Source organism: Bubalus bubalis, chromosome 3 (assembly GCF_019923935.1).
Source record: "Bubalus bubalis isolate 160015118507 breed Murrah chromosome 3, NDDB_SH_1, whole genome shotgun sequence".
NCBI lineage: Eukaryota > Metazoa > Chordata > Mammalia > Artiodactyla > Bovidae > Bubalus > Bubalus bubalis.
The window spans coordinates 43,612,265-43,629,317 of NC_059159.1; the positions used below are offsets into that span (position 1 = coordinate 43,612,265).

Genomic DNA, 17,053 nt, shown 5'->3' on the forward strand with positions numbered 1-17,053 from the left:
CAAGGAGAAAGAAAAAGAAAAAAAGTTAAAATAAAAGTTGTCTTGTTAAATCAGCTATACATGGAGTCTGCCTGTGTAAGGAAATCAGCCTTTTCATTACAAATAGGTTTAAAAAGCCCTAGAGAAGGGAGATGTGAACAGAAGCAATATTACCCACTAACAACCTAACTCCCTTTTCGGCATCAGCTGAGAGAAGATCAGCAGCATCATTGAACAGCGGGTTTGTCTTAAGATAAAGACTCATCTTTATTTCTTTCAGGATATAAAACTTGTATTTAAATCAATTCAGAGAAGCACTTTAGCTCTAAACATTAGAGAGCAGGGAGAGCCTATTTAATAAAACAGCATTATTTCAATTTCAAAGAAAGATACTGGCAGTCGCTATGAGTTTAAATTCTGTATTCTTTTCCTCAGTTATAATTATAGATGGGACTGTAATTTGATGAAATGACTCAATACGCAGCTTCCCATCCAAATATAATTCCATCATCAACACGAGTGGCTTAGGAAAAGTCCTCCTGCAAGCCTTTTCGCAGATCTTGAACACTCATATTTTAGCAGTAATTCATATTCAGGAAAATGGGGGGAGCCTTGTCTCTGAGGTGGCAAAAGCCAAAAGGAAGAGTGGGTGTTTCAACAAGGCTGTTGCTCAGTCAACTCGGTCCTGTCCAACTCTTTGGGACCCCATGGACGGTAGCCCGCCAGGCCCCTCTGTCCATGGGCTCTCCCAGACAAGAATCCTGGAGTGGGTTCCTATTTCCTTCTCCGAGAAGAAGGCTGTTAATTGGACAGTTTTCTTTTTTCACAGGGTGGGCTCGGATCAGGGAAAAGGGCACCCAATACAGTTGCCTCCTTAACAGACGCCAAGTCCCACGCGCGGCCGGAAGAGGGCGCTCGGCGCACAGTCGCCTGGCGGGGGCGGTGCTTCGGCGGCCGGGGGGCGCAGGCGCACTCGTGGCCGCCGCGGCCGAGACGGATGTTCCCCAGCGGAGGCGGGTGAGCCGCTCGGCGCAGGCGGAGGGCGGGAGCGTGGGCGGGCGCGCGGGGACCGGAGACACCTGGGGCGGCAGGGACTGACTGCAGTTGGGAGGCCTCGGGGCGTCCTCGACCTGGCGCGGCCTGTGGAAGACTCAGCGCCGCTCTCTCGACCCTCTGGCCTCCAGAGAGCCGTGTCGTCCGGAGTGCGGGTCCCTGTACACGCCGCAGGCCTCGCGGCAGGGGCTGGCTGAGGGCCGGGGGTCGGGGGAGAAGGCCCCGGACTTCGGGGAGGGGGCTTGGGGGCGCCACGAGGAGCCCAGGGGTCTGCGGGCGCCGGACCTGCTGGTGAAATGTACCTGTCGGGCCTCGGTTTGCCAATTTTTAAAAGCAGTCACGGCCCCTGCGCGGCCCGAGTGCTCGCAGCACCCTGAGCGCGCTTACCTCGAGTCACCTTCATCTACTCTTCTGCCTAACGGAGCGAGTCCGTGGCCGGAACTCCTGAGCCTTTAGGACTTAATCTTTCCTTTTGTTTGTTTTTACACGGCATACAGTTCACCCTCTTAAAGTGCACAGCTCAGTGTCTTTTTAGTTCAGTCACAGGACACAGGCCTCTCTCCCTGCCTTCACCCAGCCACACTCTCCTTGTCCCTCAGATTTAATGTCCCTTTCTCAAGAAACCTTCTCTGACCCTTGACTGGGTGAGGGACCCCGTGTGCCAGTCTCTCGGGACCTGAATTCCACTTTGTGGTCTGCTTGTGTGCGTGCTCAGTCGTGCCCCACTCTTTGCGACCCCATGGACTGTAGCCCACCAGGCAACTCTGTCCATGGAATTCTCCAGGCAAGAGTACTGGAGTGGGTTGCCACTTCCTTCTCCAGGCGGGTCTTCCCATCGCGGAGATCTAAGCCACATCTCTTGAGTCTCCAGCATTGGCAGGGGGATTCTTGACCACTGCACCACCTGTACATGCTCAGCTTCATTCAGTGTTTCCAGTTCTTTGTGACCCTGTGGACTATATCCTGCCAGGCTCCTCTGTCCATGGGATTCTCCAGGCAAGAATAGTGGAGTGGGTTGCCATGCTGTCCTCCAGGGTGTCTTCCCAATCCAGGGATCGAACCTGGATGTCCTGCATTACTGGTAGATTCTTTACTGTCTGAGCCACTGGGGAAGCCTGCACCATCTGTAGTATTTACTAATACTTGGGTTTTTTTTTTTTTTTTTTTTATCCTGTTAATATGTAAATTTCTTGGGAGTGAAGGGTCACCTTGATTGTTTCTGTAACTCCAGCATCTAGCACTTTATGAGTGCTTGATGACTGTTTCAACACACACATGTGCCTTCTGTGTGTCAGACACTGTGCTAAGGATACAGTCATGAACAAAATTAACTCCCTGCTCTTGTGGAACTTACGTTCCAGAGGGGGAGTGAATACAAAGAGAAATAAATATATACAGTGGTGAAAAATGCTGTGAAGCAAAGTAGGCGGGACTGTGGTCAGAGAAGGTCTCGAGTGAGACTTGGATACACAGGTGGGTGAGCCACGTGGGTGCCCTGAAAAGTGGTTAGGTATGTGAAGGCCAGCAAGGAGGCCAGAAGGAGGAGGAGCAGGAGAGGAAAATGGTAAACTAGGAGCCTTTGGCTCAAGGGCCCTAGGAGACAAGCCCTGGTGTGTGTAGAAAGAGCTTGGGTTAAGAAGAGAGAGGCCCAGCTGTGGCTCTTACCAGGTTCTTCTGTGTGACCTTGCGCCTCAGTTTAAGTAGCCCCTTTGAAATACCCAGCCCAGTATCTGACATCTGGTGGCTGTGCCAGTTCCCTTCTTTGACCCTCGAACAGACTGTGGTGGCCTGTGTGGGCAAAGCCACTGGCACAAAGCAGTCTGATATCACTAGATTGAGCTCAGGTTGCTGGTTGCTCTGCTCTGCAGCCAGCGTGTGTACCTTTTGGATGATGTTTCTGGTTTGCTTTTGGGGGATGACCTCACCAGGTTCACCTCTAACAGGTGAAGGCCCAGGGTGGTTTGGGCCTACAAATGCGATGTTTGAGATCCTTTGAGATAGCACATGTGATAGAGCTGTGGATTCAGAGCCCGAGGACCTGAGTTTGAGACCTGGCTCTGCCACCTGCTGGCTTCATGTCTTCAGGACAGTCCCCTCCTCCTGCCTTTAGTTCCGCTCTGCTAAGTGAGACGCCATTGCTGCTGCTGCTGCTAAGTCGCTTGAGTCGTGTCCGACTCTGTGCGACCCCATAGATGGCAGCCCACCAGGCTCCCGTGTCCCTGGGATTCTCCAGACAAGAACACTGGAGTGGGTTGCCATTTCCTTTTCCAGTGCATGAAAGTGAAAAGTGAAAGTGAAGTCGCTCAGTCGTGTCCGACTCTTAGTGACCCCATGGACTGCAGCCTACCATGCTCCTCCGTCCATGGGATTTTCCAGGCAAGAGTACTGGAGTGGAGTGCCATTGCCTTCTACACATTTATTGAGATTTTGTTTTGTTCCCCGGGCACTGTTGACTATGGAGGGGTAACTAATACAGTAGAGTCTCTGTCCCCCGGAAGCTCACAGACATCTAGGATCACAGGTAGCCGGGTAGAGTAGGAAAGGGTAAGACGTCCAAGTACCCAATGGTGCCAGACCCTGGCCTAGGCACCGTACTGATGTGAGTTTGTGTGATCTTTGCAAACACCTCCCCCACCCCAGCCCCGTGAGATACATATTCCATTGTCCAAGTTACAGAGGAGGAAGCAGAAGGCCAGAGAAGGTGAGTTTCATGAGAGGAGATGGAAACAGACTTCATCCAACCAGACTTGGATAAAGAACATTCCACAGAGGCTGGTATGTTTTTTGTAGGATGTGTCTGTGGGCGGCACTGTCAGGCCGGACTGGAAGGAGAGAGTCTGATTAGGAGGCATTGTTAAAAAGCTGGAAACAGGTATCTAGGGAGGCTGCAAGGCTCAAGGGTGGGACATGGGGCTGGAGCCTTGACCATGTCAAGAGAGACTGGAGGAGCAAGGGTTGTTCAGTTTCTAACTTAAGAGAATGTGCATGCAAGCGGGAGCCCTGGAGTTGGGGGAGCAGAAGCATTCTGTTCCTGTATTGCGACTTTCCTCACCCCGAAGAATAATTGCATATTTAAACAATGGGCTGTTCAGGCTTAATTTAGCTTCTATCAGTGCTCAGTGGGGTAGAATTTCTGATTATTTTCTGTAGTTCCATTCTTTTTTAATGTATGACTTTTTCCCCCATTTATTTTTAGGTGTCTTTTTGTCAGGGCACAGGTTAGGGAAAGAGACAGTGGGGTTAAATGGGGCCAAAGCCCTATTTCTCAGCATCTCCGATGGTGATACCATGCGGCTCCCAGGAAATTCCCTTTGTGACTTTGTTTTCCTTCTTTTTCTTTATTCTGTCTCATTCTCCTGTATTCTGTCATCCCCTTTTGAAGAGTCCATAAACTCTTCAGAGTTTCCTAGGAGCTTTTTTGTTTGTTTTGTTTTGGTATTTCTCTGGTTACTCCTTTGGTTGTGTAAGTGACATTAGTCTTAGGACTTGTGTTTTCATCTGGATGCAGGGGGAAGCCATAAATGAGGTTCTTGGGTTTCTGAAAAGCATGGAACAAGGGTTTATGGAGAAGGTCGAAAAACAGGAACTGGACATAGTATAGTCAAGCACTTCCATGGATGCTGGGACCTGGTCTTGACGAGCCCTGGGGAGAGTTCTCAGTTGGGGTCCTTAGCACTGATCTGGACATTTGTGCATGTCTCAGATATGGACATAGGTGGTGTTAGGAGCAGGTAAGGGCATGGACTTTGGAATAAAATAGGCCTAGGTTTGATTCCTCACCTGACTGTGTACTAGCTGTGTGGCCTCTGGCAAGTTGCTTACCTCTAGAGTTGTAGTTTCCTTGTCTGTAAAATGGGGCTAATGATACCCAGTCCGTAAGACCGTTCTGAGGATACATGAGATAACACATGAAGAGCTCTCAGCACCTCCCTGGCACATGCCAATCACTCCCTGAATGGTAGGTGGTAAGACACACCATCAGCTGTGCAGAGGCTCGGGGTAGGAGAGCCAGGTAACCCATCAGGTGCTCACCTCTGTGCTCCTAGGGCTGAGTCCAGAGTCGCACACGGGCTAGATGCTCTGAATGGCCTTGCAGGAGTGGCTGGCAGAGCTTGCTGAAGTTACTGTCTCTTTGTGCCTCGTATGTGATTGCTTCTGTGCTTTTGTTGTGGTGAATTGAACTGAATAACAGACAGGATCTGGTACCCCAGAGATTGGGGCAGATTGTGACTCCGGACTGAATTAATAAAATACAAAACGGGGAAACAGACTTAAGCATAGTTCACGGGAAAAAAGTTCCTTTGAGTTAAACGCCAGGGCCAGATGAGGGCTGGAGCAGAGAAGGCAGTCTGGGTTGCGCTCCTTGGATTCCCAGGTAGAGGAGCTGGGAATTGCCCCATGAGCTCCAGTGCCCACGGAGCTGGTCAGAACACAAGCAAACTGTGGTTTTTCCCTCTGGAGTATGTTTAAGAGTGAGATGGATAATGAGGGGGTGTGTCCAGAGAGAGGAGGGTGGGTGAGATGGGGGTTACAGCACTTTCAGCGTGCTTATCTCGGAAAAGATAAGGCTGGGGGTCGGGGATGACTGACCTTGAATACTGACAGTCCGGACTCAGCAGTAGGTTAGGGAGACTTAGCTCCAAAAGGCAGAGCTCAGAACAGTGAGTAAAATTTTCCAGAGCAGGTCTTAGCTCCGAAGTGAAAGGACTTCAGTGCACTGCTGAGAGGGAAGGAGTTGAGGGAGAAAAACTGGGTGACTCCCCACCAATAAGAAGAGATTTTTTGACACCTGGTGTGCGGAGGTCGCTTTCAGGGCTTTGGCATCCTGGTTTTGAAGGGTGACCTACTTTGCACTATTTCTATTCATTCAAGTTAACACCTTTCCCCATGAGCCTGCAACTTTGGGTGTTTCTGTAAGTTTCTAATTCATTAAAGGCTGCAGGATGAGTAACCAGAACTCACTTCTGATTTGGGAAAAAGCTAAATAAATTTCACCTGATCTGTACTTTGATTTCAAAGGAAAAAAAGGTCTATTTTTTTCTTCCTCTTACTGAGTCGATGAAACCCACAAACGTCTCTTGATCTCAGTTTGCACCAAAGGCTTCCTTTAGCAGGCCATTCCTACTGTGGACATGTGTGCTCAGTCGTGTCCAACTCTTGGCGACCTCATGGACTGTGGCCCACCAGGCTCCTCTTATCCATGGAATTTTTCAGACAAGAAGACTGGAGTGGGTTGCCGTTTCGTCCTCTAGGGGATCTTCCCAGTCCAGGGATTGAACCTGCATCTCTCGTGTCTCCTGTATTGGCAGGCAGGTTCTTTCAGACAGCAGCGTGAAAAGGGCATCTTGACTTACTGTTTTTTCTTTTGCTGCTCCTCCAGGGTCAGAGCAGGACCCGGGAGAGGGAGGTCATATCCGTGTGCTGCTGCCGTAAACCAGGCACGCATGTCTCTTACTTATCCTCACATCAGCCTTGCCATGGTGTCGGGCCTGCATGCTTCACAGTTCTACTCAGTCAGTACTCAGGGGCAGAAAAATGGCCTAACTGTTGTTGGGGAGAGGGAGGATTCAAGCTTGACACCCCTCTGTTGAGTGGCCACTGCATGCCAGGCACTGTGGGAGGGACAGAGGAGGCAGAGCTGGGAAGAGTGGGGAGTGTGGGGATTTGGTTGCAGATGGGGTAGAGATTGGGGGTTGATTGGGGAACGTCTTCAACACCCCGCTCCACCACAAATACACACATACTCGAGACCCTTGGCTTGGTTCTGTGGATGCCATGTAAGGATACCAAGCAATTGGCTCAAAGATGAGAGAGTTTTGTTCTCAGAGGCTCAGTCTGGCTGAGCATAGGGAGGGACTGAAGAGGCAATGGTTGAGAAGGGTGTTGGGTTAATCCAGGGCTAAGGAGTCCTTGGAAAAGGAAAGGCCCCCTTTTCTCCAAGAACTTAGGGAGGTTGGGGCACTGGAGCTGGAGCCAGAGCCCACAACCCAGCTCCACCACTCACTGGTTGTGTGTTCGTGGGCACGTCAGCCTACTTTTCAGCCTCAGTTTCCACATCTGCCAAGTGGGATAATAATGCTTTTCATCAGAGGGTTATTGTAATACAGCCTGCACTGTGCTTAGCGTCTTGGTTGGCTCTCAGGTGAAGATGGATTTTGTGGTGGAGGGGAGTTAAGGATACTCTGGTCTGAGGGCTTCTCTAGACTCAGTGAAGTAGGAGGCGTTGGTGACCTGCGAGAATTCCTGCAGATGAGCTGGAAGCTGGAAGAAGCCTGGAGTATCTGGGTGGGAAAGTAGGGTGTTTTTGCCAGAGGTGATGCCCAGAAGTACCCAGGCATGGAGGATCGTGTGGAAGGCAGCGGTCCTCACTTTATAGTGGGCAGGAGCACAGGACCGTCTGTTACCTTTGGACCGAGAAGGCAGGGAGGAGGCTGAGCTTTTGTTCTCTCAAGCTTGGGGAGTGCTTGGATTTTGAGGTTCTTCACTCAGCAAGCACTGATGGAGGAGTCCACTGGGTGCCCAGGGCTGTCCTGGGCACCGAGGTGCCAAGGTGGAGGGCCTGACACAGTCCTTGCCCTCATGGGGTTTTGCTGGGCAGGGAGATGGACGAGAAAGCAGAGGGTGATTCCTGCACGTACAGCAGGCTGTGGGGAAACAGATAAGGAGATGAGTGTCATTCCAAGTGAGGGTAAGAGGGGTAGGAGGAAGTAACCAAAAGGAAATTATCGAAAGAGTGTTAGAAGCTCAGAGAATCAAGGGAAATCCCTGGAGAACTGGGCAAGGATCTAGACATTTCTGGAAGGCCAGGCAACAGGATCTTCCAGAAAAGTTCAAAGCAGGAAGAGGCTGATTCAGACCCACGTAGGGGTGCATGAACTCATTATCTGGCTCTTTGTAACTCTCCTCAAGAGCCTGTTTCCGAGGTGGCAGATACCCACGTGACCTGTGCCCAGGCGGCCTGTGCTCAGTGTGCCCGGTCGCTCAGTCCTGTCCGACTCTTTGTGACAGGCTGTCTGGGGTGTGCCATCAGCTCAAGTTTGCCTGGACTCAGTAGCAAGTAGTGGGTGATGTGTTGAGGGGTGGTGGGAAGGGGCCAGATCAAGAGGGGGTCTTGGAGGAAGGCAGTGTGGGATTTATTCTATAGACCAGTGCTTTTCCACAGTTCAGTACCGCTTTCATGACTCTTGAGGATGCAATTTCAACTGCATCCTCACTTGCTTGATACATTTTTAAAAATCACTTTTCTGCCTGTTCATTTTTTAAACTTTTAAGCTGTGATACCTATGAGATTATGGAATTTTTTTCTCATTACACATGAAAATAAATATCAATGCATGACAATAAAAAGATGTTGGTCCATATACTGCTTAAAATATTTTCATCTTTGTCCCATGTTTTGGGAAAAGTTGTTGTGAGTGATGGGGCTGGAGTGGACATCAGGGGCTTTAAGCAGGAGCATGACTTGCTGTGATGTGTATTTTGGAAAGATTCAACCTGGCTGTTGATTGCAGAATAAATTGGCAGACAGTCGATTGCTGGGAACTCTTGCAGGTGTCTGCCTGGGCTGTGATGAGTCTGAGCCAAGCATATGCAGCAGAAATAGGAGGGGACAGATTTGAGGGGGTGTCCAGAGGTAGAATTTGTTAGGATTCAGAGACCAGTGGTGGACTTCCCTGGTGGCTCAGTAGTAGAGAATCTTCCTGCAATGCAGGAGACCCGGGTTCGATCCCTAGGTCAAGAAGATCCCCTGGAGAAGGGAATGGCTACCCACTTCAGTATTCCTGCCCGGAGAATTCCATGGACAGGGGAGCCTGGCTGGCTACAGTCCATGGGGTCACAAAGAGTCAGACCCGACTAAGCGACTAACATGCACACACACACAGACCGGTGGCGTGGGGGTTGAGGAGAAGGCGGGCTGTCTCTGTGACAGCTTTGGGAAGTCAGGGGTGTCTCTGATGAGGCAGGGAGCCAAGGTAGAGGCTAAGGTCAAATTCAAAGAGCAGGATATAAGAAATAAGCGTTCCTAGCCACAGGGTTTGACTACCGGTTTAGCAACGGTGATATGAAGTTCTTCGTGCCTTAAATAATAGCAAACCCATGCTTTAAATTAAATTAAAGCATTTTAAATTCTTCTGAGTGGACCCACACAGGCATTCTCTGCTCGTTATTACTGAGAATGACTAAGTATTATAATTGAGCTGAAAATAATCTCCCGCCCATACTTGCTGGGTTGGTTTCTAAGTATTGAGTTTTTAAGTAATGTAACAAAGTTGCATTCTCTCCAAGTGTTAATTTTAAAAACTGCAGATGGTAACCATCTGTTACACGACTAGCATTTTACAATGTTTGATTAGCACTTTATATAGTTTGGGGAAGCCTGCCCAGGGAGTCTGCCCTGCCCATCAGGTTGGGGATTTCGGGCATGTCTTCTGTGGGTGGCCCTTGAGAGTCTTTGTCCCCACCATATGTGGTTCCCCTCTCTGCTGTGCTGAAGTGTGGCTAGTTGGACTGGCAGGTTGCACCCTGCCCTGTTGGCACTCTTCCTTAGAGCTGGAGCCACGGGAGCTCACTGGGGACACAGGATGTGGGAGGGCTGGATCTCTCCCTCAGTCAGGACTCCCTTGGTTGCAAGTGACAAAACAATGAACCCAAATCTAGGGGTGGGACTACCTTCAGGTGCATGGTGTTTGGGCTCAGGTGACTTCTTCAGACTTGGTGTCACTCAGGGTCTCAGCTCCGCCATCTGCCATGTGGCTTCAGTCTCAGGCTTCAAGAGGAGGCAAGATGGCTTCTTTGGGAGTGAAGTCCTCTCAGCATCAAGTCTAGAGTGGAGCCTTTTCATTCACCCCTGCAGAGGCGGTGAGATCTGCTCTGATTGGACCAGCTTGTCACGTGCCCATCTGTGGGCCAATCCCAGTGACCATGTAGATGAAGGGCTCTGAATGGTCAGGCCTGGAGTGGAGCCCCATCCAGACCTTGGGGGCAGAGACCTGGAAGGGTAGATCCCCAGTGGCTCATCCAGGATGTTACCAGGTGGGAGGATGGGTGGTGGGGGCCCGCGGCCACTAGCCCACCCCAGTGTGAGAGTGAGAGGCCAAAATACAGGGAGCACTTGGCAAATTTAGCTGTGGAGATAGACAGACATTGTTACCAGGAAGATAATACGCTGGAAATGAAAGAGCCTCTGAAACTAGCTCCTTAGTAAGTTTCCTCTCCTAGTTTAGCTCCTTAGTAAGTTTCCTTTCCTAGTTTCCATAGATTAGATTCAGTATTATAGTTCTTTATTTTTTAGAGTGGGTGCAGGTTGTCTGACTTATTTTTATGTTACTTTTAAACCAAGGCCAGCCACTTAATCTTGGTCTTTTAGCTCCTCCATTTGGAACACAGTGAGCCTGTCTCTAAGAGGGGAAATCTGTGCAGAGGAGATAACAGGAGATAACAGATTCTATTCAGTCCAGTTCAACAAACAGGGCACGAAGTGAAGTGTTGGGGCCCGGGCCAGGCTCTGGAGGCCTGGCAGCAGGTGAGTCCCCGGCAGTGTGGGAAGTGCTATAATAGCTTCAGAAACAGGGCACTGCAGCCCCCCGCCCCCCCCACCCCCCACACACCAAGCAAGGGACAGTCACAAAGGGCTTCCCGGAGGAAGCGACACTGAGCTGGCCCTGGAAGGACAGGCACGGGTTCCTCAGGTGGAGGAGATGGGGAAGGGAGCTCCAGGCTAAGGGGGCCGTGTGTGCATAGGCATAAGAGGTGACCTGCTTGCTGGCTCGCGATCTGGGAGAAGATCCTTGCATCTGATAGTGGGGTGAGCCCAGCACACTGGTTCCAGAGCTCATGCTGGCATCAGTATGGTGGCGGCAGCTGGGGAGTGACAGGCTTCAGGCAAGGACATCAGGCAAGATGCTGTGGTCGAGGTCCAGGCAGGATCCTGTGCACATCTTGTTAAATTGCAGGCCTGGTTGTTTTGGGGTGAGAAGTGTTTCTAATTAGCTGCTGGTGATGTCGGTGCTGCCGGACCACACTTTGAATAGCGAGGCTCAGACCTCTGGACATCTCCACTCTCCGCTCCATCCTCCTGAAGTCAGCTGGTTTCTCCGTGATTGCGATGCAGGGTCTTCTCACTTGTTGTCAGTCTCCAGAAGAAAGACCACAGGATGCAGCCGTGCCTTCCACCTTTGTCCTTGTGGGCCTGCTCGGGGATGAGCCTTCTGCAGGGCTGATGCCCAGCCTCAGCTCAGGGGCTTGGTTCCGTGGGGATCTGGCCTCCATCCACACTGGGTCAAATACACCTGCTTCCCAGAGTGCTGGGAGCTGGGGGCCAGAGCAAAGTATTGGCTGGATGCCTAAAAGTGATGCTGTGTGTTTTCCAGGGACTGAGGTCTGGCGGATGGCCCCACTACCGGGGGCAGAGCTGGTCCAGACGCCGCTGCAGCTCTACCGATACCTGCTGCGCTGTTGCCGGCAGCTGCCCACCAAGGGCATCCAGGAGCATTACAAGCATGCTGTCAGGCAGGTGTGAGCAGGGTACACTGGGCTTGGGGTGGGGGTGGGGCTTCCTGCGATAGGGGGCCCGTCACAGGGTTGGGGGCCAGCGGCAGTGGGCAGGGCTGGTCTTTCAGGTGGTGATGGTGTGGGGTGGTGGCATTTGAGTTAGAGCTACCGGAAAGCAGTGCTGGCCAGCCCAGCTCCTCTCTGGTTTCTGTTTAGGAAACAGCATGCATCATCTGGGCATACCAACTCTGTGCCAAGGCTTGAATAAGACAGCTGAATGGATGATTAAAACTGAGTGTGAGACATAACATCATTTTGACAGGCATTTCTGCCAATAATGCACAACCTGAATTTAATCATGAGGAAACATTAGGTAAACCCAGACTAAGTGACCATCTACCGCTTAACTGGACTGTGCACACCACATACGGCAATGTCATGAAATACAAAGGCAGACAGCTACTCTGATTTAAAGGGGACTAAAGAGACGTGACAACTAAGTGTCAGGAGTGATCCCAGATTGGATCCCAGACCAGAAAAAATGATGATAAAGAAGATTACTGGGAAATTCATGAAATTGGAATATGGACTGTAGATTAGATAATAGTATTATGTCAGTGTTTCAGATTTTGATTACTGTGGTAATCAAGTAAGAGAAGGCCCGTGTTTACACGTCTGGAGTATTTAAGGATGAAGGGCATGATACCTGCAACTTTAAATGCTTTCTCAGATATCTATACAAACCTGTATAGAGAATGATAAAGCAAATGTGGCAAAATATTAACAGTTGGTGTTTCCAGTAGGGGATTCTTTCGTATTATTCTTACAGTTTTTCTGTAGATTAGAAATTATTTCCAAGTAAAAAGTTAAAAACTAAAATGTATAGAAATATGATGTGGAAAGTAAAAAAAAAAAAAAAAAGTAGCAACAGAGAGCTGTGGAAATATGGAGAAGGAGCAATTAACTGTCTGAGGGAATCAGAGAGGACTTCCTGGAGGTGAGCATTTGAGGTGCTCCTAAAGATAAGTAGGAGGACAGGTAGGGTCAAGAGTGGCAGGTCCGAGGAAGGAAGGAACCAGTTCTTTTGAAGGGCCATGAGTGCCACACCAGTGAACCTGAGTCTCATGTTGTTCCTCAAAGGTGAACATCTGGCCAAAGCAAACAGCAGACCCACATTGCGCCACTTTGGGCCTGGCTGGATTTTCCAAAGCCCCCCTCCCCACTCCCCTTCCATCCCTGCCTGGCTTTCCAGCAGGGGCCCAGAGAAACTCTGTTCTTCCCCGGGGAGAAGGCATGCGGTGAGCTCAGCCCGCTGACAGCAGGCTTCTTGGGAGCAGCAGAGAGATGGAAGCGTTCCTTAGGCCCCTGCTGCCTGATAACCTTTGGGCCTAGCTTGATTAGGGGGTAACTCAGGGCCAGTCTTCCCTTTCACGGCTGTCCTGCTGGTAGGAGCACAGGCTGTGTAGTCAGTCTTGGATTCAGATGCTGCTGCTGTTGCCTAGTGGCAAGTTAGGGTTTGGAGCCTGTTTGCTCACCTCAGGGCAGGATCATCGTAACTGTGTGTGGAGGGGTAAGAGCAATGTTGAGTACCCCGTGCCCACCGCATGCCTGGCTCTCGACTGCAGCTCTGAAGCTGCCAGTCCTGATTTTTGCCAAGTCATTGTGTCTTATACTTAAACCCCCAGAGTTTCCGGGTTCATTCGGATGAGGACAACCCTGAGAGGATCCAACAGATTATTAAGAGAGCCATTGAAGATGCTGACTGGATCCTGAACAAAGTAAGCCCTTGGCTCCTGTTTCCACCCTGAAGTTGGGAGTTGAGGGCTATAATCCCCGTGACCACTAGGGGTCGCCCCAGCCCCACAGTTGAGACTAATGAGTGCTTCCCTGCCCGCCCCTGACCAGCAGCTCCCCTCCTCCAGAAGACCAAAGGGGATGGCAGATGCCCTTCCCCTTGCAGTTTCTGCAAAGGGTTGCACATCCTCAGTCCCTAAAGGCAAACTTCTGCCTAATAATGCTGAATAAGTTAAGATGGGGCTACAGGAAGACAGAAGAGAGGAGTCTCCGGGCAACAACAGTGCCAAAGCCGACAGCAGCCTTGTGACGGCTCAGAGAGGAAAGCTGGGTGGGTGAGGCCGGGTTACAGAGGAAACATTCAAGTGTCTGTTTTGGTGGAGGCAGGAAGGGAGTCAGAATATAGACAGGCTTGCTGGTCCTCACACTTTGGTATTAGAACAGCCTGAGAGCTGGAGCATACCCCACCTTCCGGTCCTTCTGAATCAGATCCTTCAGCTGTTGGCTCTAGGATTCGTTTTTCAAACTCAGGGATCAGACCAGATGGTTTCTGAATGTTGTCTTCTAGAACCTGAGATTCTTTTTTTCCCCTCTGAATAAGACTCAGCTTGAGGAGAAGGCCGGACCCACCACAGTTTTCAGTTCCAGTGTTCCCGGTGTCATTCTTGTCCTCTCTCCCCAGCTCCATCAGCTTCCTTTTCCACTGGTACCAAGTAGAGACTTGATCATCTGGTGCCTGCTGACAGGGTCCTGCCGCCTCCATGAAGCCCCTGCAGGAGGCGGCTGAGGCCTAGTGACCACAATTCTCAGGATTTCCCAGGTCCTCCCTTCCCTGCCAGTTTCCCTCACCCACTCCTAATGATGTCTCTGTCTTACAGTATAAAAAACAAAACTGAGACTCCAGGGCGTAAAGAGTGCAGCTGCCTTGGAGACGCTGACATGGAGAGCCCTCGCTTCGCCCGGCCCTAGCAGCAGCAGCAGCCATGCTGGGATATCCACTGGCCTGGTTGGCTGGGAGCAGGAAATCAGCGAAAGGAGAAGCTGTCATTTGCTCAGACTGCGCTTCCTGCCATATTTGTGTCCCCAGCGTCCTTCACATTTGCTTTTCCAGCTGGTGATGAGGTGAGCTTTGGGGAGAAGGTGTTTTCTTACTTGGCTCTGAAAGTGATTCATTTACTCTGGACGTCGTCATTTGAGAGGCAGAGCTGGCGTCCCCTCACACAGCAGCCTGTGCAGAGGGCAGGGCGTGGGCCTTACAATCAGGCTGATCTGGATTTGGAGCTCAGCTCGCTGGCTTTTCAAGAGTGTTGGCTTCAAGTCCACTTCTTCCTTCGTTAGGATTAGATAAGATGAAATCAAAGAGCCTGACCCAGGACATGGTATGCGGTGAGGCCAGTAAATGTCCCTCTGAGGAAGCCAGCCTCTGATGCTCGTGCGGTGCTCACGTGTCTCTCTGGCTCCCTCCACATCAGCTCTTGGTTCTCTGTGGGCGTCTTCTGTCCCTGCTTGTCAGCCCAGGCCCTGAGCCCTCACAGTTGCACTGTGCCTGGCGGTCCGCCCAGCAGCTGCTCTTCCTGACCCCGACCCTCCCAGCCCAGAGAGACTGAAGCCCTGGTCCTTGTCTTCGTGGGATCTGTCGTGTCTCAGAGTGCTGAAACAAAAAATGCCAGGGCAGCTGCAGTAGACACCGATGGGTTCAGGCTGCGTGTGACCAGCCCTTGCCTACTTTGGCTCCATCTTAGAAGACGAGGGAGGAGGAGCAAGCAAGCAGTCGTGAGGGTCGTCGTGAGCCTGAAGTCCGTGGAGAAGGCAGACCTGGGTTGTGTCCCAGCTCCACACAAAGTGCTCTCGGGTAACTCACCTCGCCTCTTTCAGTCCTGGTTTCCCCATCTATCCCGGCAGTAATGACCGTACCTACCTCACGGGGCCACAGTGAGGAGTCATAAGCCCTAATGTATGCCAGGTGCTTCACCCAGGATCTGGCCTGGGGAGCCAAGGAGAAGGGAGCGCCTTTTCAAGAGATTGAGCCCCTTTTCAAGGTCACAAAATGACTAAGTTGGGTCTGTGAATGTACCAAACCCTCTAGATTTAAGAGGGGAAGGACAGCAGCAGGGTGAGAGGGAGGAAGCGGGGAGGGCGAGCAAGGAACATTAGGGTGACCGGCTGGAGCGGGCGGAGCAGCGAGAAGATGCAAGGAGAGACCACACCAGTGGTGAGTGTCCCTGGAGGACTCCCAGCCAGAGGATGAGCTTGCGATCACGTGACTTACAGTGACTCAGATCCGCCCATGTGCGCTCAGCTGATCAGCAGATCATGAGGTAAATACATCAGAGCTCTGGTGTATGTTCCCTGCTGTGTGCTGTCAGGTTCGATGTTGAGGGTTAGAGGCAGACAGACAGCTGCCAGGAGGGATCATTCTTTCATGTTTTAATTCATTAATTGAAATGTCCGGTCCTAGGTAAAGATAAAATTTCAGAACTTGCATGAAGGTTGAGGCATCTCTCTTCCAGGTGGGATCTGCCCCAGTGGGAAACCTGCTGTCAGAGGAGGGGACCACGGGCCGCCTTTGCTGGCTTGGGGTGGGGGAGTGGCAGGGGGTGCCTGGCAGACGGGTAGTTTCACCAAAGGCTCGGAATAGCACCACTTGCTCAGGAAGCCCCGTGCTGTTCTGTGTGGTTGAGACATCGTGGACAGAAGAGATGGTTCTGCAGCCATCTCTTTATGTAATTGTCTCCTGTCTGAGAGTGAACCCCTTGAGGGCAGGGACCATATGCTGGTCAGTGCAAAATCTTCTGGGCCGGCTGTGTGCCTGCTGCCAACGTGGCGAACTCTAAGCATTTGTTGAATGGAAGAACCATAATCCAGGCAGACTCATGTGCTGCTTTTGCTGTCATGTTTATTGCTTTCTAATAATGGGGGATGCTGGGAGGTGGTGATTGTTTCCTGGCCAACCACTGATATATGTGTGTGTGTTCTTACCACGGATGCTCAAATAAAGTCTTATTACTACTATGGAAGTAGTTTTGACTTCGAGAATCTCCTGAAAGGATTTTGGGGTTTCCTTGGACTGCACATGGGGTCCATGGACTGCACTTGAAGATCACTGTCTCTCTGTGTAATCTGAATAAAGCAGAATACTAAGAGGATTTTTACCTCCTTTCTTGATACTATGGCTTTGTTACTTTGCCTAAGATTGTATTTATTTATTTATTTTTTTTGAAGAACCAGTGTCATCTGATTGCTTTGCATTCAGCATTTAACATGAAGAAAATCTTGGAAGACATGATGTGAGGGGAAGCAAAAAACACCTTCCTCATACTTAAGCTCAGTCTTCATAGAGGAAAAAATGTTTTTTTTCAGGTGAATAAGAGAGGCAAGAAGAGCATGCCAGATAGGAGATGTATGAGCAAGGACAGGTTAGGGTGCTGAGGAGGGTGAGGAATCTAATTGCAAGGGACAAGGGTACCAGATACCAGCATGAACGGGGCAGGAGGGAGGTCAGCAGTGGGGGTAAGAAAACCCACATTTGTTTGGAAATGGGAGCAGGTGAGACTGGTGATTCAGGAGGCCTGCTTTGGTCCAATGGCTGAAATGAACAGGCATAGGGGTCTCAGGCTCAGCCAACCTCAAGGTTATGAGCCCTAGTCAGTTTCAGAGGTCTAATGAAGCTTCTCTTCTGCATTCATTGCTCAAAGCTGAACGAGAACAGCATACCTCCCCAGATGCCAGTGAAAAG

The 17,053-nt window shown here is 50.7% G+C and overlaps 1 protein-coding gene across 2 annotated transcripts; it reads left to right on the plus strand.

The window, feature by feature from the left end:
* Positions 1–848: 848 nt before the first annotated feature.
* Positions 849–16,329, plus strand: LYRM9 (LYR motif containing 9). 2 transcript variants are annotated; one of them, XM_025281012.3, is made up of 4 exons: positions 849–996; positions 11,403–11,545; positions 13,209–13,301; positions 14,196–16,329. In XM_025281012.3, the coding sequence occupies exons 2-4, from the start codon at positions 11,420–11,422 to the stop codon at positions 14,211–14,213; spliced, it is 237 nt and encodes a 78-aa protein (XP_025136797.2). In that variant the 5' UTR covers positions 849–996; positions 11,403–11,419; the 3' UTR covers positions 14,214–16,329. The 2 variants fall into 2 exon arrangements, with proteins under 2 accessions (XP_025136797.2, XP_025136798.2); XM_025281013.3 differs by lacking the exon at positions 849–996 and adding an exon at positions 8,856–10,555.
* The last annotated feature ends 724 nt before the right edge of the window (positions 16,330–17,053 follow it).